We start from the raw sequence: 11,865 nt of genomic DNA, 5'->3' as shown, positions 1-11,865 counted from the left end.
AATTAGTAACCATCATTTGCGGGCAATGTAAGATGGTATTGTAAATGTTAAACCATCCTCTACGGGCAATGTAAGATGGAATCTTCTCAAGGAGAAGTGTAATTGGTAACCATCCTCTGCGAGCAATGTAAGATGGTAGAAAAGATCCTCTTCACCCTCTGCGGGCAATGTAAGGTGGATCCAGTCTATGCTTGTGTGCGAGCTGGAAGATTATGATTATGTAGCTCCACTCTATGCTTGGGTGCAAGATGGAAGATTATGATGTTACATTCTTCTTTGGGAGAAGATTGAAGTAAAGACAATGTATGATGGATATACGCAATTGATGGCATGGAAAGACTTCATGATGTGCATGAATAATTGTGTATGTATTCATGACTTGCAAGTGTGCATCCACTCTCCACAGGCAGTACAAGATGGATACTATGGGCTACTATTTGTGGCTACTTGTTGTGATCTCTCAGGTATATTTGAAGTTGACAGCTAAGTTCAAATTACAATTTAAACATTGTATGTATTACTTAGGGTTGGGCCCTAATCTTGTAACCAGGTTGTAAGATTATCTTTCTCCCTAGTTAAGAGGGAGTGTTGATTGTAACTAGGTAGAATGCGGATTCCAATTGTCTTAAGGCAACATTGGAATCCACCAAGTGCTGGGCCCTTCTCCTCTCACACGTTACTCTTAGGGTTGGGCCCTTCTCATCCCACACGCCACTTTTAGGGTTGGGCCCTATACATCACGCACTCCTTGACACCACACTACTCCTCAATTCCACGCTACGTGCAAGATAACATGCTTACATGAATAGGGCCGACCCTATCTAATAAAGGGTTTTGGTTAAAGTGATGCAAATAAATTAAAGGTTATTAATTCATCATAAGCCAACTTGATTAGGAGTGGTTGCTCTCCTATAAATAAGACATATACCTCTCATAATATAATCAATGCAATTTTCAAGTAAATGCGAAATATATCCTTCTTGGGTAGTGAACTCCTTTGCAAGCAGCAGATCACAGCGAACTTCATTCATAGGCAGCAGATTATCAGTTAGGTCACAGCGAAGTCCATGTATGTGCAGATCTAATTGGTGATCACAATGAACTCCATGTATGTGCAGATCTAATTGGTGAACACAGCGAACTTATCATCAAAGACAGGGATCTCCATTGAAGGCTCAAGCAAAGGACTGTGAACTAGTTGAAAGGTGCATGCACAGCAAGACAAGTTAGAAGGACTGTAAATCATGATCACTATCAACAAACTAGATGTGTAGTCTTCTATATCATCTTCCTTGTGACTACAACTTCTATACTCCAGATAAGTGTGTAATTGTCAATTGAATCTAAAACCATAATCAGATCTAAGGATCTTTTCTGGCTGAGTTTTTCCTCCTAGGAAGTTTTCTCAGGGTAACTTTGTTTTGTCTCTTTTGCATTCATTTCTTACTATGCTTAAATCTGAAAACCAATAAATCTAATTAACCTAGTTAGAAACAAATTCTGATTTTCTGAGTTTCATCTAATTTGAAAGTACTAAAATTAACACAATTTACTTCATCATGCACATCAAATTTTTTTAAAATAAAAACAAACAATTTAAAAGGAGGTTAAGTTGAATTAATCTACTTTAGACCTGCATGTTGCATATTGTAATATCTCCATTTGGAATATCGAGTAATATATGATTAAATTTCTCACCTTGTGTGTTTCAATGCTTAGTGATTGATTTGTTTTGTCAAAAATCATGATTAGATTACCAAGAAAAGCAGATATATTTGCAACCATCATATACAAACAACTATCAACTATCAACATAGTAGCCCAATCAGAGTCTATTATAAACTTCTAGTTTAAGAATCATAGATATTTCTCGAACTACAAATCCAAACTCATTATCACAGAAAACCAACAATCAAGTTATTATATATGGTGCTCAACAATATGCCCATCAAATGCAAGGAAATTGTGCCAAGGTAACCACTAAAAATCAGCAACTATAACACTGAATGATCACATAGCTCTGCAACAAAGTCATGACTAGGGCCTAAGCAAGTAACGTCAAATCCCTCATCTCTCAGGCTTGAATCCTCAGTTGTTTGCCACAATGAGGCTCAAGTGTAACCTCTGAATGAGATCACTTAAATCTGAATAAATCAATTATCATAGAAAACCAACAATCAAGTTATTGTACATGGTGCTCAACAATATGCCCATCAAATGCAAAAAAATGGTGCCAAGGTAGCCACTAAAAATCAGCAACTAGAGAACATGAAACAGAAAGCCAATAGAAAACTTCTAATCATACAGAGAATATGTAACTTAGCAAACATAAGGCGGCAATAGCAAGCCATGGATATATGCAAAACCCGTAGCAATGACACTATAAGAATGTCGTGGCTCATTAGAAAATGGGAGAGAGATAATAGAATGTTGATCTGATTTTTCTTTCAAAATGACAGATGATCTTATTCCTTCATTGGAATTTGTCTCACTTGTTTATGATTAAACTATAGTGTTACCTCATATTTATTTTTGTAGTATATGTTCTCTCATGGAGGAGAGGGATTCCAAACAACCCAAAGAAAAGACTGCTATTGTTACTAACTCTATATGAACAAGTTATCTATCCAAAAATATGACTTTAAGCAGACTAGTGACTACGAAATTATTCAACGTTTAAATAACCAACAATACATTTTACCCATTTGTTATGAAACTACTACTTTTATTTCTATAAAAACCTTGATAACGCCTGCAATGTTGAATAGAGTAGTTGTAATTTTCCCTAATTAGTTACACTTTAAATCAACCTAAATTTGGCCAAATCTATAAATAGGTAATTGAGTTTTATAGGCGTACCTTTGTATACTGTCTTCCCCAAAATTAGAGAACATATGTGAAATAATATTGATATCAATTATGATATATTAATTACCGTTAGAATGTTTTTTATAGCACCCCCTATAAACTGCAATGCGTTGGGTAAACTTTTTAACGTGACGCTGGCCCAACACGTCTTCCAATACCACGTGGGCTAGGGGAGACTAGACCTTGTGACCTCGTGCTTCACCACTAGAAGCTCTCGCCAATCGAGTTAGACCCCTGACCCATAATTACCATTAAAATTATAATTGTTGGATATAATCAAATTATTATATTTTCTAGATGAAATCAGATTATTATATAAAATCAATTTGTAAGTCAATTACTAATCAATTTCCTTAGTCCATTAGTTGGATAGGGTGTCCAAAAAACCATTCCTCCTAGGCCCAAGTGCAAAATACCATATCCCCCTTGGCTCCATATGGCAGGTGTTAGGCATCCATCATGGAGTAACGTACCCAGTGAGGTGTTCTATCACCGTTTCCCCTCATCACAACCACCTTCTCTCTTAAGCCCAAGATCAGATGCTTCATTCCTCTTGACTCCATGTGGTAGGTGTTAGGCATGCCTTGTGGAGTGGCATACTTAAGAGAGTCCCTCATTTACAATGAATCATTTATTATATTTATTCAATTCATCACATTGTAATATTCCATTATATCTTATTTAATTATCACATTCCATTATATTACATTAAAGCCTTGTATTATGTTGTTATCATCAACATTTTCTGTTAGTATCTTTGTATCTGTATTAACCATTTATTGTCATTATTCCATTATACTAAATTATTATTCCTAATATTATTCACATCATATGGAGTTACACCATTACAATATTTTGTGCAGCCTAAATTTAATTGTATTATGTACTCCTGAGTTAATGTGCAGATATATATTTATACACCATGTCTAACACTATTATCGTTTTAATATTGTTTATCTAATTTGTCTCTCAAATTAATATCATATTAATGCGCTCCATTTGATTAATGTTATACACAACAGTTATCATCGCCTTCAATCGGGGTGGAGGGCCACAATGGTTCACCTGGCAACGCTCCAATAGGAAGGGGCGCTATCTTTTGTCTAGCGGGACCCTCCCAAGTCTGACGTGGGTGACATTCAGTCACCCCACCGATTCAAATAGTCACCCAACTTTGGGAAGATCGAACTAATTACTCTATCTTGTTTATGGTGTGTATATATATATATCTTTGTAAATTGTTAATTAAAATAACATTAATCAATATAAAGTGTAAATTAATAGTATGATATCATTTTTTAATTATAATAATATGATTTTACATATGATATGATAAAAAAAGAATATCAATTCAATTCTTTCTACTATGAATGAGGGGACACGACAGTAGTGGGAAAAATTTTGATATTTTTGTGAAACTTTCTATAAGAAGACATGATTTTAATTCGAGAATGCATGGTAAAGTACACTTGGAACTACTAACCAAATGTACACTTGGAAGTCCTAATTTTATCATGAAAATGAATGTAATGCAAGTCAATGTGAAAGCAAACGAGATAGGAATTAGGAAATGCAGAGCAGGACAGTCGATTCACCTACGAAACATGATCACGTAAGGTTTCACCATTCTAGTAATACTTGACTAAGAAATATCTATGCAGATATGTGTTTTTGTCATATTAGGACAGCTTGAGTAGGCAGCATAGTTTGTTTAATCTGCTATTTGTTTACATCAGAGTGATCTGCATATAAACAGCTGCCAAATTGAGCGAAACATATTGATAATGCAAAGTTTTACTCACATTTTAATTTAAAAACTTATTGGCACCAGACAAACTTTCTTACCTTATCAACTGCACTCTGCATGAAATCAATAGCCAGAGCATCGAAAACAACGCCCAGCAATTCATCCCATCTGATAAATAAATTCAGCATACATGTTATTTATAAAAGATCTGTTAATTATAAAGAATGAAATTTTATTGGCCTCAAAGAAGTTAAAAATAGATAAAAAATCTATGCTTGAGTACTTTAACAATCTTTCTCGTCCATTGAAATACTAATTGATGTTCATGGATTTCGAAGTCAGTAGATATAGCTGAAAAATGATGAAGTAAAGGAACATGAAAAAGTAATCTTACATTACATATGACAGACCGATCTTGAGTTTCTTGCGAATGGGTCTGTTCATTACACTGAAAAATCCTGAATAACTTGATGGTTTAATCTGCCCATTTTTCTTGTTGGAGGTTAGATATTGTATGTAGTGATGAGAAGTCCTACTAGATAATCTTTCTAGCGAGACTGTTGCTGAGGATACAATTTCATTGGAGGAATCGTCGAGTAGGAAATTGTAAAAGTTATGTATGAAACAAGAAAATATTTCCAATCATTGATGGTTTTATGATCATTTTAGCCATGTATCCATGGTACTTGAATTTTTAAACATACTACTCCATTGCTATCTGCCTGAATTTGAGATTCCAAATCACCCCATGTATATGTGGCATTAGAATGACATGGTACTTGAATTTTTAAACATACTACTCCATTGCTATCTGCCTGAATTTGAGATTCCAAATCACCCCATGTATATGTGGCATTAGAATGATCTTCCATTTCTAGCTGTTGCTACATTTTCAAAGCAATTCTGAGGCAACGAAAGAAGGAAATCTATTAATGCCCACATATGAATAGAGTAGGTCAATACCAGTGAAGATGTACAATATGCTAAGAATAGATATTAGAAGATCTGAAAGGAAAAGAACTAAACCTTTCATAGTATGAAGAAAAAACTAACAAAAGAGACAATTAACACATGTCCATTTGGGAGGCCAAGTGTAAGAATTACATTTAGAAAATAGTTTGAATTGGAAGGAGTGGTATTTTGGCTGAACTGATAGTATTTGTTTTCCTTTTAAAGAAAAGAGGAGGCTTGTGACTGAAAATAATGCATTATCTTAACCTTTTGGTCTCTCCAGTGACTTCAGCATCCAGTCTTTACATAGCTTTAAGTAGAGGTCCCCATGAAAGTTGTCAATTCATAACTTTTAGTTAGACAGCTGGTCATATCATCACAAGGTAGAAAATAATCTGAAAAAAAAACATGGTACATTTGATGTGCTGCATTTAGTGAAAGCTTACCACATAATCTACTGGTGAAATTAAGCTATCACCCAGCAGAACACCTATGGAAGCAAGATAAATTGGAATTGGGATTAAAATGAAGAATTTTGCCATTCAGATTTGGAGGGATATGATGGAGATTATAAAACTCTAATTTTAGTGGTACATTAATAACTTGATAAACTTTTATTTAAGTATTGCTGCAGTTAAAAACTTAATATTCTTATTTTGGTTTTGATTTGTTTTCAATTATCATCTCTCCTTCAGCGCCCAAACCTTTTAAATTTCTTGGGGTCATGGTTGCCTAGACTAAAATGCTTTCACAGAAATGTCTCCGAGTAATGTTGTCTCAAGAACTTTTCAAGCAAATGCAAATTTGCTAACCTTTCCCAACATCCTCACAGCTTGCATAAAAGTGGGAGTTTTGGAACAGAGCTTTACTTTTGTCAATTGGATATTGACCTGCCAAAACAAAATAATACCATGCGTGTTTAAGCCGACTTAGCTCCCAGTGACGCTAAAAGTCATAAGGAAGACAAAAAAGGTTACATTTGCAGAGAACTGAAAAGGCACAAGGGAAAGAAAATATAGTAGAAAAGGGAGAAGAGTATTTTGGGTGGCTGCATAGTGAATGGTGGCAACCACAAGTCAGGGCATCGAGATTGGTATTGGCCTAGGGGCAATGAGTTGACAAAAAGAAATAGAGATATGACTGCATAGAATGTGAGGAACAGGGGAATGCGTAGAAAGAAGACCTGCGCAAGTGAGAGCTCCTGTGCGTGTTGGAACTTGGAAGCGGAGTGGTCTGAAAAAGCAGACCAAAAGGAAAAAACAGACTTAATGCAGCAATAGGGGTACGCACAAGAGAAGGAATGGATTGACTGTAAAACAGAGTCCATTAAATATTGCAGATATAAGGGGGAGCGTACAGGTTTACTAAAATAAGATTGAACGAATTTGTATGAGGAATTGAAAAACATTAAGTGACTTTCATGACATTGCATGAGAAGGAATATATGGGATTAAGGAACAGCTACTGTGCAAGGAGGGACAAGTTTCAGAGTTTAGAGAAGGTCCAACAGAAGGCCAAAATTTGAAATAATAATGTCACAGAATTGATGTGTGATTGTCAAAATATTCGAATGGAATGAAGTTATTCTTATTTTCTTCTCTATATGTGTTTATAACAAAGAACAAAGAGTGTCTGTCTATTTGTTTTGGTATTTTATTTGAATGTTGAGATTACAGGCAAAGGTGAATGTGCATCATAAGACAAGACCAAAAACTACAATTAATGAGTCGGTATCTAATGAAGACAACAAGAGAATAATTTACACAGAAAAATGTGGATAAAAACCCCCTGTGCAAACTCTGTCCTGTAACAATAATAAAGAAATAAAAAGATTGAAGATTGAGGAGAACACAAAGCTAATACTTAGCAATTATACTGCACTATTTACCAACTCTAACAAACCAGCGACCAGCTAAAATCCGCCTCAAAACAAATTTCTATCCTCCCATGCTCATTGCGCTCAAGAAAACCCCATTTTTGCACAAGCAAAACACAATATATAATCTTCCAAAAAAAAAAAAAAAACGCTGGCTTTGTCCCAAAAGGTACTGCCTTTGCGGTTGTTTTATACAGTGTCATAAAATTTCATTGGCCGATGATCAAGACCAAGCTTCTCCTAGGGTTTGGCAAACAAAAACAACAAAAGTCTCTCGCAAAAATAATTACGCAGTTAGATTGAAAAGAAATGTATACTCACCTTGGGCGGAAGCCAACCGATGATATTTATCTCTTAATTTGTTAAAGAACTCTCAGGACTTGGCCGCAGTCGCTAAAAGTATAAAGCCTATTTAAATGTTCTCAAAGCTTGGTCACAGTCATTTGAAAGTTCTATTTGAAAAACAAAACTCACATTTTAACTTCATACTACACTGCACATTTGTTTCATTGAAAAGAACATCTGTATGCATTCTTTGCTCTGCAGGACACTTGTCTGTAATCATGGAGGACACTTGTCTTTGAAAACGTATGACAAAAATATAAGAAGTAATAAAATCTACAGCATCCTGCCCAAACCCCTTTGCACAATTTGCAAAGCAACATTTAACTTCAACAATAAAAACCTAAAAATTACACACATTAACATTTCAATTCATATGCAACAATTTTTTTAACCTCGACACTTTTTCCCTTTAATTTTATAAATCAGAAAATAAGCATACAACCCTTCTAAAAATTCATATTGAACAAAGTACAACTCACTATTATGTGAAGTTTGCTTAAGGTGTTTGATTCATATGTTCACAAAAATAAATGGATCTATAAGAGATCTTTGCTCATTAATTGATATTTGGATAGTAATATGTACCTCTTCACAAGCACTCTGTTTGCATGGACACATGTTCCTGGCTCTGTTCAAACACTTCCAGATTAATCTGTTGCCTACATTTTGTAAGGTTTAAAATAATGGCTAAATTCTTTATGTTTATGAAATAATTTATGAGGTGATAATCTAGACTGTGGAAGGAGATTATAAAAATACTTTAAGTCATTCTGCATTAGAATGCTCTCAGGAGAAGAAGCTCACTTACCAACTATTCAAGCTCTATTTCCTTAGAGGAGAATGGAGACATTGGGGTTATTGGCTTTCATTGTATTCCTGAATTCCCTACCCTTCTCTAATATATTTGGGTTTAAGACTTTCTGGATCTCCAATCAATGTGGAACTTTCTTCAGATTGTGAAAGTCATATACATACAGTACCTCAAGGTGAGGCCCACTCCATCATCTAATTCTGGCACAATGGCAGCTGCATAAGTGCAATTGCATCAGATTTGAGAAGCCATAGATTCATTTTGGCACTGCAAAACAATCCAGCCTAAGGAATTCAAGATTCTTCATAGCTAACATTTTCTCCAATAGGTGCGGAAGATTACATACATCAGCATAATCTGCGATCACATTGGATATTGTCGAGGCAAGAATTCCATCTTTTCAATTCGGCCTTGATATCTAGACTCACTTCATGGAGGTTGATCAATTGAAACATACTCCAACTTTTTAATTCAGCCTTAATATCTATAGTCACTTCATGGAGGTTGATCAATTTAAAATATGTTTCAGATTTAAGAATTCATTCTCCTCAACAGATAGTTTGATCAGATTGACAACATGTTCCAAGTTTATGAATTCATTCTCTTCAACTGATAGTTCGACCAATTGACAAAATGTTCCAGATTTAAGAATTCATTCTCTTCAACAAATAGTTTGATCAAATTGACAAAATGTTCTACATTTAAGAATCCATTCTCTTCAACAGATAGTTTAAAAATGTTCCAGATTTAAGAATTCATTCTCTTAAACAGATAGTTTGAAGTAGAAATCTAATCTCGGTACTGATAAAGAAACAAGCTTTGATATTCCCTTGGCATCGGTCCTCAAATTTGCATATATTCAGATGTTCTGGGCAATTAAGTTCACCCGTCCACTGAGACAACCGTTCTAGATTCTTGCACCCAGAAATGTCAAGGAAGCGAAGACTTGTTATTTTTTACAGCTTCTGGTACATGGTTAATTTGTGTCCCCCTTAAATTCAAAACTCCGAGGAGCTTAAAATTTCCAACACAGGTGGGCAATGACTAGATGTGAATGGAACTCAATACAAAATTCATAGTTTTGTCACCTCGCTAAGCAAGATTGCTGGAATATTTTGAATGCCTCTATTTTGTGAGGATGATAGAGTACAAAAACATGGCAGAATATGCCCTGTTGCTTGCCATTAACAATGTTTTTCTTACCCAACAAAATCCTACAAAACCTGCTACTCATTTGATTCCTCCACACTAAATGCACATTTGCTAATGGCCAAATCAAGCAATAAATCATGCAATTTGAAGATAAAATTTTTATCTAGATGACCAAAAATCACTTGCTTTCTGTACCAACCAGAACTTGTGAAGATGACATATATAACTCCATCCAATATCTAGCTGGTCCTCTTTTTGATATACTAATGGCCAAATCAAGCAATAACTCCATCCAATATCTAGCTGGTCCTCTTTTTGATATACTAATGGCCAAATCAAGCAATAAATCATGCAATTTGAACAATTTATCTAGCTTGCTTTCTGCACCAAACACAGTTCGTGAAACTCGCTTGAGGAATGTATTTTTCAGCAACTCTCGGATATTTGAGATCTATTTCCTCATCCTCGGGAAAGAAGGAAATGCAAAACAAGGTTTAAGATGGGCAGAGAGAGAATCATAACTCAACTTGAGAATCTGCATAATTGGATCCTCAATATAAGATGCCGCTCTCAGCTGCCCCAATTTGGATTCTCATTCCCTTGACAATCTCTTTCCCACCAGAGACGCTGCCACTGTTTAATCTTCCATGGGCAATCTCGCACATTCCCCATCGATTTGACGAGCAATCCCTTCAAGTTGATGTGGCGGTTGATTTTGCTGGCAGTGAGAGAAGGCAAAAGCACAAAACAGCTTCCAACTCTCTTCATCTGTCATATGTTGCACTTGATAATCAGAAGCATTCATCCTTCTGCACACATCTCTGCTTCGTGCACTCACCACAATTTTGCACTGTGTGTCGTTCCGAGCTGGAAGGTCGAGTGCAAATACCAAGCTAGCTTCCCTAGTTGCCCTCCACACATCATCCAACACAATCAAAGACCCTCTGCTTTTTAGGCAGTCATGAATCAACTCTGCTGCCTGCACCTCATCTACCCTTCCCTTAACGACCTCATTCAAACCTATTTTCAAGGCGAAAGCAGCTTGCAACTTTTGAAGAGAGTAAGTCTGAGAAACAGAAAGCCCGATTGCTTTCTCAAACCTGTCCTTTCTTCTGTTGAAGACATGTTGCAGTAGAAAAGTTTTCCCCGTACCTCCCATTCCAACACAAACAATGACTGAAACCACGTGGCCATCCAGAAGGCTAAGGGCATTTTCAAACTTGGGCTCAATAGCCACGGGTTTCGAATCACTCTCCATTAGACTTGCTCTCCCCCACTTTACATACTGCGCTGTACCCATAAAGCCCTGATCTGAATGAATCAAACCCCCAACAAGCTTGAGCTCCCCTGCATCTCCCATAATTGATCTCATTCTATCTTTCCCCACTTTAATCCAACGTCCCATTTGATAATGATAGATTAATTGAGAACAAGTGAAAGCAAAGACACAACAGGATTGAGGGTTTCCATTATCTGTACCTTGAGATTCAATACCGCATTCGTCCAGTATGCCCTCTGCATCCAAAGCAATCTCCACAACATTCAGCAGCCAGCTTTTCACGAACCCCTCGTGTGCACTTTGAATCTCTGTTTTTCGGAGAGTCTTGTTCATCCATTCAAAAAGCCTTCTGAGGTTTAGCACAGATGAAGCCTGCTTGTGTATCTGTTGTGTCATCATCCCAACATGGTTAGAAACAACAAGAACAACCATAGCAGATGCCATGTTTTGAATTTGAAAAAACAACTCAAAAACTGAAGCCTAGTGCTCGCCTTTTGATCATTTGAAACCCAAAACCAGGGCTAAACTTCAATGAATTTGAAATTGCCAGGGGAAAGATGTGAATTTATAACAGTGCTGGTAGAATTTGTTGTCTGCGAATACAACCAGATAAGAATGCGGTGCACCGCCCCACGTGAAGGTCGCTTTTTTGAAAGTTATTTTATGCTTTATGTCGATATCACCATTTATTATGTCTACTTTATTGCATAATGCTTTGTGCTTTTCTGTCACGGGCATCTTGAGTGCTCGCCCCTTTACCTTTTTGTCAAAGATTCCTTTTCTATGGTGCAAATTGTATAATTATCGATGGTTTGATCATAATACCTAGTACTCAT

The 11,865-nt window shown here is 36.1% G+C and overlaps 1 protein-coding gene across 2 annotated transcripts; it reads right to left on the bottom strand.

The window, feature by feature from the left end:
* Positions 1-1,817: 1,817 nt before the first annotated feature.
* On the bottom strand, positions 1,818-11,654 carry LOC131054341 (disease resistance protein RPS5). Of its 2 annotated transcripts, XM_057988830.2 has the most exons (5): positions 7,764-11,633; positions 5,010-5,518; positions 4,714-4,783; positions 4,464-4,610; positions 1,818-2,144 (listed from the first exon to the last, which is right to left on the bottom strand). In XM_057988830.2, the coding sequence occupies exon 1, from the start codon at positions 11,471-11,473 to the stop codon at positions 10,388-10,390; it is 1,086 nt and encodes a 361-aa protein (XP_057844813.1). In that variant the 5' UTR covers positions 11,474-11,633; the 3' UTR covers positions 1,818-2,144; positions 4,464-4,610; positions 4,714-4,783; positions 5,010-5,518; positions 7,764-10,387. The 2 variants fall into 2 exon arrangements, with proteins under 2 accessions (XP_057844813.1, XP_057844829.1); XM_057988846.2 differs by lacking the exons at positions 4,464-4,610; positions 5,010-5,518 and having other exon boundaries at positions 11,230-11,654.
* Positions 11,655-11,865: the final 211 nt, after the last annotated feature.

This window comes from Cryptomeria japonica, chromosome 4, assembly GCF_030272615.1.
Source record: "Cryptomeria japonica chromosome 4, Sugi_1.0, whole genome shotgun sequence".
NCBI lineage: Eukaryota > Viridiplantae > Streptophyta > Pinopsida > Cupressales > Cupressaceae > Cryptomeria > Cryptomeria japonica.
This window is presented reverse-complemented; position numbering and strand designations above follow the sequence as displayed.

What these genes read in the sequence shown, in the direction of transcription:
- LOC131054341 (XM_057988830.2), bottom strand. Translation starts at nt 11,473, where the DNA reads ATGGCATCTGCTATGGTTGTTCTTGTTGTTTCTAACCATGTTGGGATG.